The 14,482-nt window shown below is 41.4% G+C and overlaps 1 protein-coding gene across 1 annotated transcript in view; it reads left to right on the top strand.

Annotated features, from left to right (window-relative positions):
- Nucleotides 1–14,482, top strand: part of FER1L6 (fer-1 like family member 6) — a 242,150-nt gene that overhangs the window by 181,747 nt on the left and 45,921 nt on the right. The window contains exons 27-30 of the mRNA XM_075352889.1: nucleotides 6,893–7,018; nucleotides 7,943–7,997; nucleotides 11,863–12,005; nucleotides 13,607–13,738. Of these exons, the coding sequence (XP_075209004.1) occupies nucleotides 6,893–7,018; nucleotides 7,943–7,997; nucleotides 11,863–12,005; nucleotides 13,607–13,738 (456 nt within the window). The remainder of the gene's footprint in view (nucleotides 1–6,892; nucleotides 7,019–7,942; nucleotides 7,998–11,862; nucleotides 12,006–13,606; nucleotides 13,739–14,482) is intronic.

Genomic DNA, 14,482 nt, shown 5'->3' with positions numbered 1-14,482 from the left:
CAGGTGTTGGCAATAACTAATCACACTTACAGCCAGGTGACATGGATTAAAGTTGACTCAGCCTCTGTCCTGTGTCCTTGTGTGGACCACATTGAGCATGGAGAAAAGAAAGAAGACCAAAGAACTGTCTGAGGACGTGAGAATCCAAATTGTGAGGAAGCATGAGCAATCTCAAGGCTACAAGTCCATCTCCAAAGACCTGAAAGTTCCTGTGTCTACGGTGCGCAGTGTCATCAACACGTGTAAAGCCCATGGCACTGCGGCTAACCTCCCTAGATGTGGAAGGAAAAGAAAAATTGATGAGAGATTTCAACGCAAGATTGTGCGGATGGTGGATAAAGAACCTCGACTAACATCCAAACAAGTTCAAGCTGCCCTGCAGTCCGAGGGTACAACAGTGTCACACCATACTATCCGTCGGCGTCTGAATGACAAGGGACTGTATGGTAGGATACCCAGGAAGACCCACTTCTTATCCCGAGACATAAAAAAGCCAGCCTGGAGTTTGCAAAAACTTACCTGAGAAAACCTAAAACGTTTTGGAAGAATGTTCTCTGGTCAGATCAGACAAAAGTAGAGCTTTTTGGGAAAAGCCATCAACATAGAGTTTACAGGAAAAAAAAAAGAGGCATTCAAAGAAAAGAACACGGTCCCTACAGTCAAACATGGCGGAGGTTCCCTGATGTTTTGGGGTTGCTTTGCTGTCTCTGGCACTGGACAGCTTGACCATGTGCATGGCATTATGAAGTCTGAAGACTACCAACAAATTTTGCAGCATAATGTAGGGCCCAGTGTGAGAAAGCTGGGTCTCCCTCAGAGGTCATGGGTCTTCCAGCAGGACAATGACCCAAAACACACTTCAAAAAGCACTAGAAAATGGTTTGAAAGAAAGCACTGGAGACTACTAAAGAGGCCAGCAATGAGTCCAGACCTGAACCCCATAGAACACCTGTGGAGAGATCTCACAATGGCAGTTTGGAGAAGGCCCCCTTCAAATCTCAGGGACCTGGAGCAGTTTGCCAAAGAAGAAAGGTCTAAAATTCCGGCAGAGCATTGTAAGAACCTCATTGATGGCTACCGGAAGCGGTTGTTCGCAGTTATTTTGGCTAAAGGTTGTGCAACCAAGTATTAGGCTAAGGGTGCCAATACTTTTGTCTGGCCCATTTTTGGAGTTTTGTGTGAAATGATCAATGATTTGATTTTTGTTTCATTCTCTTTTGTGTTTTTTCATTGCGAGCAAAATAAATGAAGATAATAATACCAAAGAATTTGTGATTGCCATCATTTTCAAGAAGAAACTGAGTATTATCCGACAGAATTGCAGAGGTGCCAATACTTTTTGCCAGCACTGTATATACAAGAATATAACTACTATAATACTGCTCCTATGTACAAGAATATGACTACTATAATACTGCCCGTATGTACAAGAATATAACTACTATAATACTGCCTTTATCTACAAGAATATACCTACTATAATACTGCCCCTATATACAAGAATATAACTACTATAATACTGCCCCTATGTACAAGAATATAACTACTATAATACTGCCCCTATGTACAAGAATATAACTACTATAATACTGCCCTCTATGTACAAGAATATAACTACTGTAATACTGTCCCTATGTACAAGAATATACCTACTATAATACTGCCCCTATATACAAGAATATAACTACTATAATACTGCTCCTATGTACAAGAATATAACTACTATAATACTGCCCCTATGTACAAGAATATAACTACTATAATACTGCCCTCTATGTACAAGAATATAACTACTGTAATACTGTCCCTATGTACAAGAATATGACTACTATAATACTGCTCCTATGTACAAGAATATAACTACTATAATACTGCCCCTATGTACAAGAATATAACTACTATAATACTGCCCCTATATACAAGAATATAACTACTATAATACTGCTCCTATGTACAAGAATATAACTACTATAATACTGCCCCTATGTACAAGAATATAACTACTATAATACTGCTCCTATGTACAAGAATATAACTACTATAATACTGCCCTCTATGTACAAGAATATAACTACTGTAATACTGTCCCTATGTACAAGAATATGACTACTATAATACTGCCTCTATGTACAAGAATATAACTACTATAATACTGCTCCTATGTACAAGAATATAACTACTATAATACTGCCCTCTATGTACAAGAATATAACTACTGTAATACTGCCTCTATGTACAAGAATATAACTACTGTAATACTGCCCCTATGTACAAGAATATAACTACTATAATACTGCTCCTATGTACAAGAATATAACTACTATAATACTGCCCTCTATGTACAAGAATATAACTACTATAATACTGCCCCCTATGTACAAGAATATAACTAATATAACTACTATAATACTGCCTCTATGTACAAGAATATAACTACTATAATACTGCTCCTATGTACAAGAATATAACTACTATAATACTGCCCCTATGTACAAGAATATAACTACTATAATACTGCCCCTATATACAAGAATATAACTACTATAATACTGCCTCTATGTACAAGAATATAACTACTATAATACTGCCCCTATATACAAGAATATAACTACTATAATACTGCTCCTATGTACAAGAATATAACTACTATAATACTGCCCCTATGTACAAGAATATAACTACTATAATACTGCCCCTATGTACAAGAATATAACTACTATAATACTGCTCCTATGTACAAGAATATAACTACTATAATACTGCCCTCTATGTACAAGAATATAACTACTGTAATACTGTCCCTATGTACAAGAATATGACTACTATAATACTGCCCCTATGTACAAGAATATAACTACTATAATACTGCCCCTATGTGCAAGAATATAACTACTATAATACTGCCCCCTATGTACAGAAATATAACTACTATAACACTGCTCCCTATATACAAGAATATAACTACTATAATACTGCCCCTATGTACAAGAATATAACTACTATAATACTGCTCCTTATATACAGGAATATAACTACTATAATACTGCCCCTATGTACAAGAATATAACTACTATAATACTGCCCCCTATGTACAAGAATATAACTACTATAATACTGCCCCCTATGTACAAAAATATAACTACTATAATACTGCCCCCTATGTACAAGAATATAACTACTATAAAACTGTCCCCTATGTACAAGAATATAACTACTATAATACTACCTCTATGTACAAGAATATAACTACTATAATACTGTCCCTATGTACAAGAATATAACTACTATAATACTGCTCCTATGTACAAGAATATAACTACTATAATACTGTCCCTATGTACAAGAATATAACTACTATAATACTGCCCCCTATGTACAAGAATATAATTACTATAATACTGCTCCTATGTACAAGAATATAACTACTATAATACTGCCCCTATGTACACGAATATAACTACTATAATACTGCCCCTATGTACACGAATATAACTACTATAATACTGCACCTACAATGCTGGCCAAAAGTATTGGCACCCCTGCAATTCTGTCAGAGAATACTCAGTTTCTTCCTGAGAATGATTGCAATCACAAATTCTTTGGCATTATTATCTTCATTTAATTTGTCTTCAATGAAAAAAAAAATAAAAAAATTCATAAAGCCAAATTGGAAATAATTCCACACCAAACATAAAAAAGGGGGTGGACAAAAGTATTGGCACTGTTTGAAAAATCATGTGATGCTTCTGTAATTTGTGTAATAACAGCGCCTGTAACTTACCTGTGGCACCTAACAGGTGTTGGCAATAATAAATCACACTTGCAGCAGGTGACATGGATTAAAGTTGACTCAACCTCTGCCCTGTGTCCTTGTGTGTACCACATTGAGCATGGAGAAAAGAAAGAAGACCAAAGAACTGTCTGAGGACTTGAAAATCCAAATTGTGAGGAAGCATGAGCAATCTCAAGGCTACAAGTCCATCTCCAAAGACCTGAAAGTTCCTGTGTCTACGGTGCGCAGTGTCATCAACACGTGTAAAGCCCATGGCACTGTGGCTAACCTCCCTAGATGTGGAAGGAAAAGAAAAATTGACGAGAGATTTCAACGCAAGATTGTGCGGATGGTGGATAAAGAACCTCGACTAACATCCAAACAAGTTCAAGCTGCCCTGCAGTCCGAGGGTACAACAGTGTCACACCATACTATCCGTCGGCGTCTGAAGGACAAGGGACTGTATGGTAGGATACCCAGGAAGACCCACTTCTTATCCCGAGACATAAAAAAGCCAGCCTGGAGTTTGCAAAAACTTACCTGAGAAAACCTAAAACGTTTTGGAAGAATGTTCTCTGGTCAGATGAGACAAAAGTAGAGCTTTTTGGGAAAAGCCATCAACATAGAGTTTACAGGAAAAAAAAAAGAGGCATTCAAAGAAAAGAACACGGTCCCTACAGTCAAACATGGCGGAGGTTCCCTGATGTTTTGGGGTTGCTTTGCTGTCTCTGGCACTGGACAGCTTGACCATGTGCATGGCATTATGAAGTCTGAAGACTACCAACAAATTTTGCAGCATAATGTAGGGCCCAGTGTGAGAAAGCTGGGTCTCCCTCAGAGGTCATGGGTCTTCCAGCAGGACAATGACCCAAAACACACTTCAAAAAGCACTAGAAAATGGTTTGAAAGAAAGCACTGGAGACTACTAAAGAGGCCAGCAATGAGTCCAGACCTGAACCCCATAGAACACCTGTGGAGAGATCTCACAATGGCAGTTTGGAGAAGGCCCCCTTCAAATCTCAGGGACCTGGAGCAGTTTGCCAAAGAAGAAAGGTCTAAAATTCCTGCAGAGCATTGTAAGAACCTCATTGATGGTTACCGGAAGCGGTTGTGCGCAGTTATTTTGGCTAAAGGTTGTGCAACCAAGTATTAGGCTAAGGGTGCCAATACTTGTGTCTGGCCCATTTTTGGAGTTTTGTGTGAAATGATCAATGATTTGATTTTTGTTTCATTCTCTTTTGTGTTTTTTCATTGCGAGCAAAATAAATGAAGATAATAATACCAAAGAATTTGTGATTGCAATCATTTTCAAGAAGAGTATTATCTGACAGAATTGCAGAGGTGCCAATACTTTTTGCCAGCACTGTATATACAAGAATATAACTACTATAATACTGCTCCTATGTACAAGAATATGACTACTATAATACTGCCCGTATGTACAAGAATATAACTACTATAATACTGCCTTTATCTACAAGAATATACCTACTATAATACTGCCCCTATATACAAGAATATAACTACTATAATACTGCCCCTATGTACAAGAATATAACTACTATAATACTGCCCCTATGTACAAGAATATACCTACTATAATACTGCCTCTATGTACAAGAATATAACTACTATAATACTGCTTCCTATGTACAAGAATATAACTACTATAATACTACCCCTATATACAAGAATATAACTACTATAATACTACCCCTATGTACAAGAATATAACTACTATAATACTGCTTCCTATGTACAAGAATATAACTACTATAATACTGCCCCTATGTACAAGAATATAACTACTATAATACTGCCCCCTATGTACAAGAATATAACTACTATAATACCGCCTCTATGTACAAGAACATAACTACTATAATACTGCTTCCTATGTACAAGAATATAACTACTATAATACTGCCCCTATGTACAAGAATATAATTACTATAATACTGCTTCCTATGTACAAGAATATAACTACTATAATACTGCTCCTATGTACAAGAACATAACTACTATAATACTGCTTCCTATGTACAAGAATATAACTACTATAATACTGCCCCTATGTACAAGAATATAACTACTATAATACTGCCTCTATGTACAAGAATATAACTACTATAATACTGCTTCCTATGTACAAGAATATAACTACTGTAATACTGCCCCTATGTACAAGAATATAACTACTATAATACTACCCCTATGTACAAGAATATAACTACTATAATACTGCTTCCTATGTACAAGAATATAACTACTATAATACTGCCCCTATGTACAAGAATATAACTACTATAATACTACCCCTATGTACAAGAATATAACTACTATAATACCGCCCCTATGTACAAGAATATAACTACTATAATACTGCTCACTATGTACAAGAATATAACTACTATAATACTGCCCCTTTGTACAAGAATATAACTACTATAATACTGCCCCTATGTACAAGAATATAACTACTATAATACTGCTCCTATGTACAAGAATATAACTACTATAATACAGCTCCTATGTACAAGAATATAACTACTATAATACTGCCCCTATGTACAAGAATATAACTACTATAATACTGCCCCTATGTACAAGAATATAACTACTATAATACTGCTCCTATGTACAAGAATATAACTACTATAATACTGCCCCTATGTACAAGAATATAACTACTATAATACTGCCCCTTTGTACAAGAATATAACTACTATAATACTGCTCCTATGTACAAGAATATAACTACTATAATACTGCTCCTATGTACAAGAATATAACTACTATAATACTGCCCCTATGTACAAGAATATAACTACTATAATACTGCTCCTATATACAAGAATATAACTACTATAATACTGCCCCTATGTACAAGAATATAACTACTATAATACTGCTCCTATGTACAAGAATATAACTACTATAATACTGCCCCTATGTACAAGAATATAACTACTATAATACTGCCCCCTATGTACAAGAATATAACTACTATAATACTGCTCCTATATACAAGAATATAACTACTATAATACTGCTCCTATGTACAAGAATATAATGACAGGGCTGGAATACACAGCTGATAATTTTGTTATGTTCCTACAGGAACTAGTAAGAAGTTCCATCAGACGTTCCACTAAAAAGAAAAAGAGAACTATAGCAGACGAGTCTGCAGAAAACGTCATAGACTGGTGGTCAAAATACTACGCTTCTCTGGAGAAACTGCAAAAGGTGTGTACAGTGGTATAATCCAGGATGTACGGTAACTCAGGACCAGTACAGGATACGTATTGTGATGTATGTACACAGTGACTGCACCAGCAGAATAGTGAGTGCAGCTCTGGAGTATAATACAGGAGGTAACTCAGGACCAGTACAGGATAAGTAATGTAATGTGTGTACACAGTGACTGCACCAGCAGAATAGTGAGTGCAGCTCTGGAGTATAATACAGGAGGTAACTCAGGACCAGTAAGGATAAGTAATGTAATGTATGTACACAGTGACTGCACCAGCAGAATTGTGAGTGCAGCTCTGGAGTATAATACAGGCTGTACCTCAGGATCAGTACAGGATTAATAATTAATATAACGTACTGTATGTATATTTGTAATCCTGTTTTACCTCTAAAGATTTGGAATTGTAAAACATTATAGATGTTATTGTTGGACGATTAATTAATTTTCCATACTACTGATTGTTACTTTGAGGCTGTAGGTCTGGCCGTCCTCACATTACTGGAGGCCTCTGTTGGTGTAAATGTCCATTTTATCCTCTGCGCTCAGCTATTCATGTAGGAGTCAGCACACTGGTGTCAAATTATAGGCATTAACCATCGAAATTCTGAATGCAGCTTTTAATGTAAATGGAATATGCATTAAGATATTTAATAGTGCAAGAGGATATTTAATTGCAAATATCACTTGTCTCTGCATTTGCTGTAAAATATGATTTTCTGCTACTATAAAAAAAAAATGTTAATGTTGCGTGGCGGGAAACAGAGCAGGAGCCTATAACTGCCAGGACTAGAGTTGCACAGGTAAGTGTTTTTCTACTGTATATACAGTATCTTGGCTAAGAAATTATACTGTTTATGAATGTGCATTAATCTTCTTTAGTCTCAACTCATTGGAATTAAATATTCTGCTTTCTGTAGGCCAAAGTTAATGCAACCAGCACAGCGCCACCTCTGCCAGCAGCACCTGAAGTGGGTGAGTATATAGATGGTACATGTGTATTATAATATAGCCGGGCATTCTTTCTACCGCAAGACTAAGTTCAATTGACTGGTTCAACATCCTTCTTGGTAAAAACAGATAAAATACTGCTTTTTTGCATCTTTAGAGCAGAATCTACATCCTCAGGAATCATCCCTCTCGATCACACCCAGTATCAGTGTATCCATACAATGGTGCTGCTATCAGTCCTGCTAAAACTAGTAGTTCCACAAGCGATCACAGCCAATAATATTGTCACTGCTGGACAATTTACTTCCAAGTTTTTTATACTCACAAAAAGAAACACGTTAAACTTACATAAAAATATTTAAAACACATGGCATAACTACTTGTACCCGACCCTTGGTTTCGCCTGTCAGCTTCTTCATGGGTTTTGCCCAATGAAAAAGCCGACAGGTATAAAGGGCGCTTTACACGCACATCCGGCATCGTAAGTTACATTGTAGCATGTAACAGCTACGTGTGATTGCGATTGAACAGTAAAATGTTCATCGCATGCACGTCGTTCATTTCCTAAAAATTGAACATCAGGTTGTTCATCATACCCGGGGTAGCACACATCGCAGTGTGTGACACCCCGGGAACAATGAACAGATCTTACCTGCGTCACGCGGCTCCCGCCAGCAATGCGGAAGGAAGGAGGTGGGCGGGATGTTTACGTCCCGCTCATCTCCGCCCCTCTGATTCTATTGGCCGGCTGCCGTGTGACGTCGATGTGACGCCGAACGACCCTCCCACTCCAGGAAGTGGATGTTCGCCGCCCACATCAAGGACGTATGGAAGGTAAGTACGTGTGACGGGGGGTTATTCGTTTGTGCGACACGTTCAACAAATTGAACGTGCCGCACATACGATGGGGGCGGGTACGATCGCATACGATATCGTATGCTGGATCGTATGGTGTAAAGCAGGCTTAAGTGGATGGCCAAAAGAAGATGCTCAGATTCAGTGCCCCACGGCGTTTGTCCACTAACAATGCCAGCTGCTGGAGGACCAAGGTGACCACGAATCAATTTGTCATGAGTGTGTTTCCTCAAGGGAAGAGTTAGAAGGAGATGCAGAGTCAAGTGACTGTTGTGGAGTAGTTGCCAAATATAAAAGGTTAGTATGGCAATGGAAAGACAGGGTTGGCGCTAAGAAGATCAGGGGAACGGATGTGTGTGCAGCAGACGAGGCCCGATTCATCTGCAAGAAAATCATCTGAAGGTCATGGAGCCCAGAGAGACCCGAAGCTCTCATTCAGTTACAAGAGAGACCGAAGCTCTCATACCGTCACAGAGGTACACGAAGACTGAATACTGTCGCTAAAGAAACTCAAAGACCAAGTATCAACGCCAGAGGAACCCGAAGACCAAGTTTCATCGCCAGAGGAACCCGAAGACCAAGTTTCATCGCCAGAGGAACCCGAAGACCAAGTTTCATCGCCAGAGGAACTTGAAAGCCAAGTATCATTGCCAGAGGAACCTGAAGGCTAAGTATCATCGCCAGAGGAACCGGAAGAAGACGAAACACAGTAACCAGAAGAAGACCGATGTACATGGTCAAGCACCGAAGATTGGACATCGAAAGCCAGTGACTCAGAAACTGACTTTTGATTTGTGATGGCATCCAAGTGAGCCAGGCTGTTACTTCCTACCTTGTGTATGGTTTCATTTTGTATTTCTTTTTTGTCTATTGTTTACCGCACCATCCCTCATCTCCCTTTTCCCGCCTAATACAATCCCCGTAAAGCCACCACTGAGTTATCCTTACTGTGTGTTGCTGACAGAAGGTGCCGGCCACGGGCTGCACGGGCGCTGCACTCCTTCGCCAAGGAGACTCTGTGTGCAGATGTGACTTCGAATGGGGTGCATGACACTTACTGGTTTCTTCTGGCTGGTGTCCATCACCCTGGCAGTCACCGTCGTGGATAATCAGTAACTCATGCAACACCAGAGTTCACTTAGCCAACCAGAAAAGTTCACTTTTATTCTTCACACCATTAAAACCGACATGGCCTTCCTTTCCTTCCTTCCTCTCTGTGTGGGGTACTGCTTCTTGACCTGTTCACCCCCCTGTTAGCTTGTATGTCATTCTCAAACTCTGGCATCTGTGTCTCCTCCTCCCTTAATCCATTCACCTTTGTCCAATTCTGAGCCCTGACGGCTCTCTAGCCGGACGACCCTCTAAGCCCGCCAGGGTGAATTGTAGGCTCCGAAGCTCTCAAGGTTACTTCAGGGTTCTCTGACTGGCACTAGCACTGAGACCATGTCTTATCACACTTGAACCCTATTCTCAACTGGTCCCCTCTGGAGCCTTCCCTCCTGTTCTCTTTCCCATCATCTTCTACTCCTCCCTTCGACTACCGTAACCCTAATTTATCTAACATCTTATCTGTGGCGCCCTGGACAAGCCAGGACGTCACAGGTACTGCAACAACACACCCCACACCCCGGTTAGGAACACCAAAGTCAGACACAAATCCTTGTTGCCTCCCTCCAGGGGCTGATGTCCACACCAGGGGGTGGAGCCAGGCGGTTGGCTCCTCCCACCGAGGAGTTCACAGTCCTGGAGGCGGGAAAAAGAGGGCAGTTGAGTTGAGTAGAAGAACAGTTTGGAGAGTAGAGGAAGTGGTAGTGGAGGAGCTGACTGGCCGTGTCCGGGTACATGGCCCGGGCACAGAAACAGCAAGGTTGGCAGACGGTGGTGACCGTCTGCAGGCGAGGCCGATTGACGCACAACCGTAAGGACCGGGGACGGGCGGTGGCCCGCCGGTAAGGGACCGGGGAGCGAAGAGAGGCCAGCACCATTCGGCAGGGCCTACGGACCCCGACCAGGCTTGGAGTCGCCGTTAAACCGGTCAAATCCGTCAGCAACGGGAACCTCCGGGGTTTCCCAGCAGTAAAGACCCGACTAAAGGCAACCGCTCAACCGTGAAGGGAAATACAGCTACCGCCACAGCTAGAGTTCCCAGGGCCAGCGCCTGCGGGCAAAAGGGGCTCCTCCGGCAAATATACCGCTGGGAAGCGGGTTACCGGTGGGAAGCCATCGGGGCCGAGAACATAACACCGGTGCAGGGAGAGACAGTTACCGCCAACCTACCGGGAGTGACCGCCACAGCCGTCTGTGGAACTTGTCCATCCAGCCGTTTGTTTTACCAGAGACTCCGTGTCCGTTACTGGCTGAGTAAGTACCACCATGCCGCCTGGCACTGCGCTGCCCCTGCGACCCTGCACCCGGCCAAGCCCCGCCATCCACCTTACAGCCAACAACTCCGGGCCCCGGGACTACCAAAACCCCTACCCACGGAGGGGAGGAAAACATCCCAGCTACTCCCTGTCACCACTCCTGGGATCCCCGTACAGAGCAGCGGTGGTGCCTCAACCTCACCACATACCGTGGGTGGCATCACAAACCGACATCCCAAACACCAACAAACCACCCCTTTCACTTATGGGCGAGGAGCGCCGCTCGAGTCCCTGGATCTGGCCCACCGCTCGAGCCACTGAGCAGCAGCAGCCGGACCCGAGCCGCAAGCGCGGTCGAGCAGCGCACCCGTAGTACTTGTACATGGTGGGGCACAGCACCCCATACCACATTGTATTCCTGGCAAAACCCAGGGTTGAGTAATGTGTTTTTAACTCTCTTATTCTTGTGATCATTGATGCAGTAAAAATGTGTTTTATCTGTTTTGACAAGACTCTACCATGGGTTCATACGTCATTTGGACTCTATGCACATTAGGATTATCAGGCACATTTATACCCTATTGGTCAATCATTATTTGGGGTCATATGTGCTGTGAACATGTCTGCCATACTGTAGATTATTTTACATTTATTGATTTATTTATTTGCAGCCCCCAAGACTTCAAAGAAAAAAGGACATGTCACGTTGCTGATTGACGATGAACACGATAAAAAAAAGAAAGATGGCAAAAAGGGACTCGATGTGATCAAACCAAAGTCAAAAGAAGAAGGACCAAAACTTGCGACTCTGCAGGTAACCCAGAGATCACATCGTCCGTCTTCCACACGTATGGTCTCATGGAACATGCATACATACAACATTACTACTCCTCTGGTTGGGCAACGCAATATTGGGAAAATGATGCCCACCACATGTTAGATTTACAATAGTCTGCCCTGTGCAGTCTTGTCCTATAATCCTAATATTCTTGTCGACCAAGTCACCGGTGTCCAGAATCCAACTACCAGTATCACAATTTTTTTTTAATTTGGTTTGTTGGTCTGACTGCCCCATTGCTCTTTTTGTCACAAATCCACTTTTTCCCCAATGCCATGGCATAATTAGGCCGACATATTCTTTAGACTGCTGGTATCATGCATGAATTTACAGGATCTACCAGTAGGGATGAGCAGACCCGTGGAAGTTCGGGTTCTCCGGGTTCAGTTGGACTTTAGTTAAAAGTTTGGTTTGGGACCCAAACTAGACCCCAGACCCTCCTATGAACCTCCTATTTATCAATGGAGACCCAAACGTCTGTGCTGTAACATGGTCATACTGAGGGCTGGGGAGCTGCAAAATGAAGCAAAATGGAGGCAATTACCCTGCAAATAAATGTGGTTAGAAAATAAATAAAAAAAAGCCTGGGGTCCCACAGGAGACCGGAATTTCTCACGAGCATGAAAAATTCCAGGCCTGCTGCTGACCGGGAGTGACCTGTGGAGCCTTGTTCTGAGAATGGTCTCAGAACGAGACTCCATAGGAATCGGTGGACGTCTTGGGACATTACACCATTGGATTACGTCAGAACTTCCAGAAATTCTTTTTAATTAATTGGTGAACAAGGGAGTGTGGAGGAGCTTTATTCCCCAATTGGATTACATCGGATCTTCAACAATTTATTGAACAAAAAAAAAATTCCAAATGAGACAGTGTTTCTTCAAATAAGCTATCTTTTTCCAGTGTGTCTGTTTTTTTAACTCTACACTTGCTGGGTTAGTAATGGGGGTGTCTGTCACCTATCCATTTCTAACCCCTGAGCTTGATACCAGCTGTCAATTCACAGCTGGCATTAACCCCAGAAGTATTAACCCTATTGCCACAGCACCACAGCAATTCGGGAGTAGTCAGGCAAAGTGCCAGAATGGAAGCATCTAATGAATGCACCACTTCTGTGGTAGCTGCTATTTTTAGGCAGGGAAGGGACAAATAACCATGTGTTTTCCCACCCTGATAATACCAGCCCCCAGCTGCCTGCTTTACCTTGACTGGTTATCAAAAATAGGGTGGAGCCTACGCCATTTTTTTAAATGATTTATTTAAATAATTTTAAAAAATGGTGTTGGATCTGAGTAGCCGGAAGTCAGAAGTTACATCCCAAGCGCTCAATACAAGTCTATCAGAGCCAGAACAGCTCTGATAGAATTGTATTGAGTTGTGATCTCCAGCACTCTCCATGAAACACGGCAGCTCAGAAATCACAGGAGACCGACTGGAGTGGCGGTGATATCAGAAGAAGATGTCGGCAGGTGAGTATAAGACAGGGGGCAGGTGACTTATATTTAAGGCACCGCTCCAGTGGTGAAATAAAAAGATATTCTGGAGTGATCCTTTAAAGATCTGTTTCTCTGTTTCAGATATATGATGGGGAACTGGAGAGTGAATTTCAGAACTTTGAAGACTGGGTGAGAACATTTGAGCTTTTAAGGGGCAAAGCCAACGATGAGGACCATAGTGTCCATGATGACAGGATTATTGGTAAATTTAAGGTAAGTCATTTGCACTCTATTCTTTAAGAAACTCAAGACCTCTTTTCTGTGGGCCAACAGCAAGTAGTACATGGTCAGCCAAATGCTACATTTTCACTCCAGCTACTACCTGCATTGTATGCATGGCTCCCTGTAGACGTGTTCGGATATTGCAGCTTTCCTCAGTCATTTCAGAGCCATAGCTAGACTTTATTTCACATTCCTTTTTATAACCCTTTAAAGGCAATCTTTCAACAGGTTTATGCTACGCAATCGGAAAGCAGCGTGATGTAGAGGTTGTGACCCTGATTACAGCAATGTTTCACTTACTGAGCTGTGTGTTACTATTTCAATAAAATCAGTGTTTTATCAGCAGGAGATTATCATTACAAGACTAGCCGTCTCGTGTCTCCTAGTCAACTGATCTGTGTAACTCTGCCCCCAGCACTGATTAGTAGTTTTCTGTCAATACACAGTGCATGTTTGGGCTTGATTACACAGGGCTCAGCATTCAGAGCAGTGCTAGATCTGCAGAAAAGCAAACAATGATTGTATGAAAATGACAGCAAGCAGCCCAGTAAGTGACACATCAATGAGATCAGGGTTTCTGCCCCTACATTAATCTGCTTTCAGATTGCAAAGCAAAAACCTGCTGACAGATTCCCTTTAAATACTCTGACAAACATAAAGTGGATGTTTGGCATCCACTGGCAATTAGCCCCTAACTATGCAACTGCCCATGGCAATGAGCTGATTGCAAGACCA

This window comes from Anomaloglossus baeobatrachus, chromosome 6, assembly GCF_048569485.1.
Source record: "Anomaloglossus baeobatrachus isolate aAnoBae1 chromosome 6, aAnoBae1.hap1, whole genome shotgun sequence".
In the NCBI taxonomy this organism is placed as follows: domain Eukaryota; kingdom Metazoa; phylum Chordata; class Amphibia; order Anura; family Aromobatidae; genus Anomaloglossus; species Anomaloglossus baeobatrachus.
This window is presented reverse-complemented; position numbering and strand designations above follow the sequence as displayed.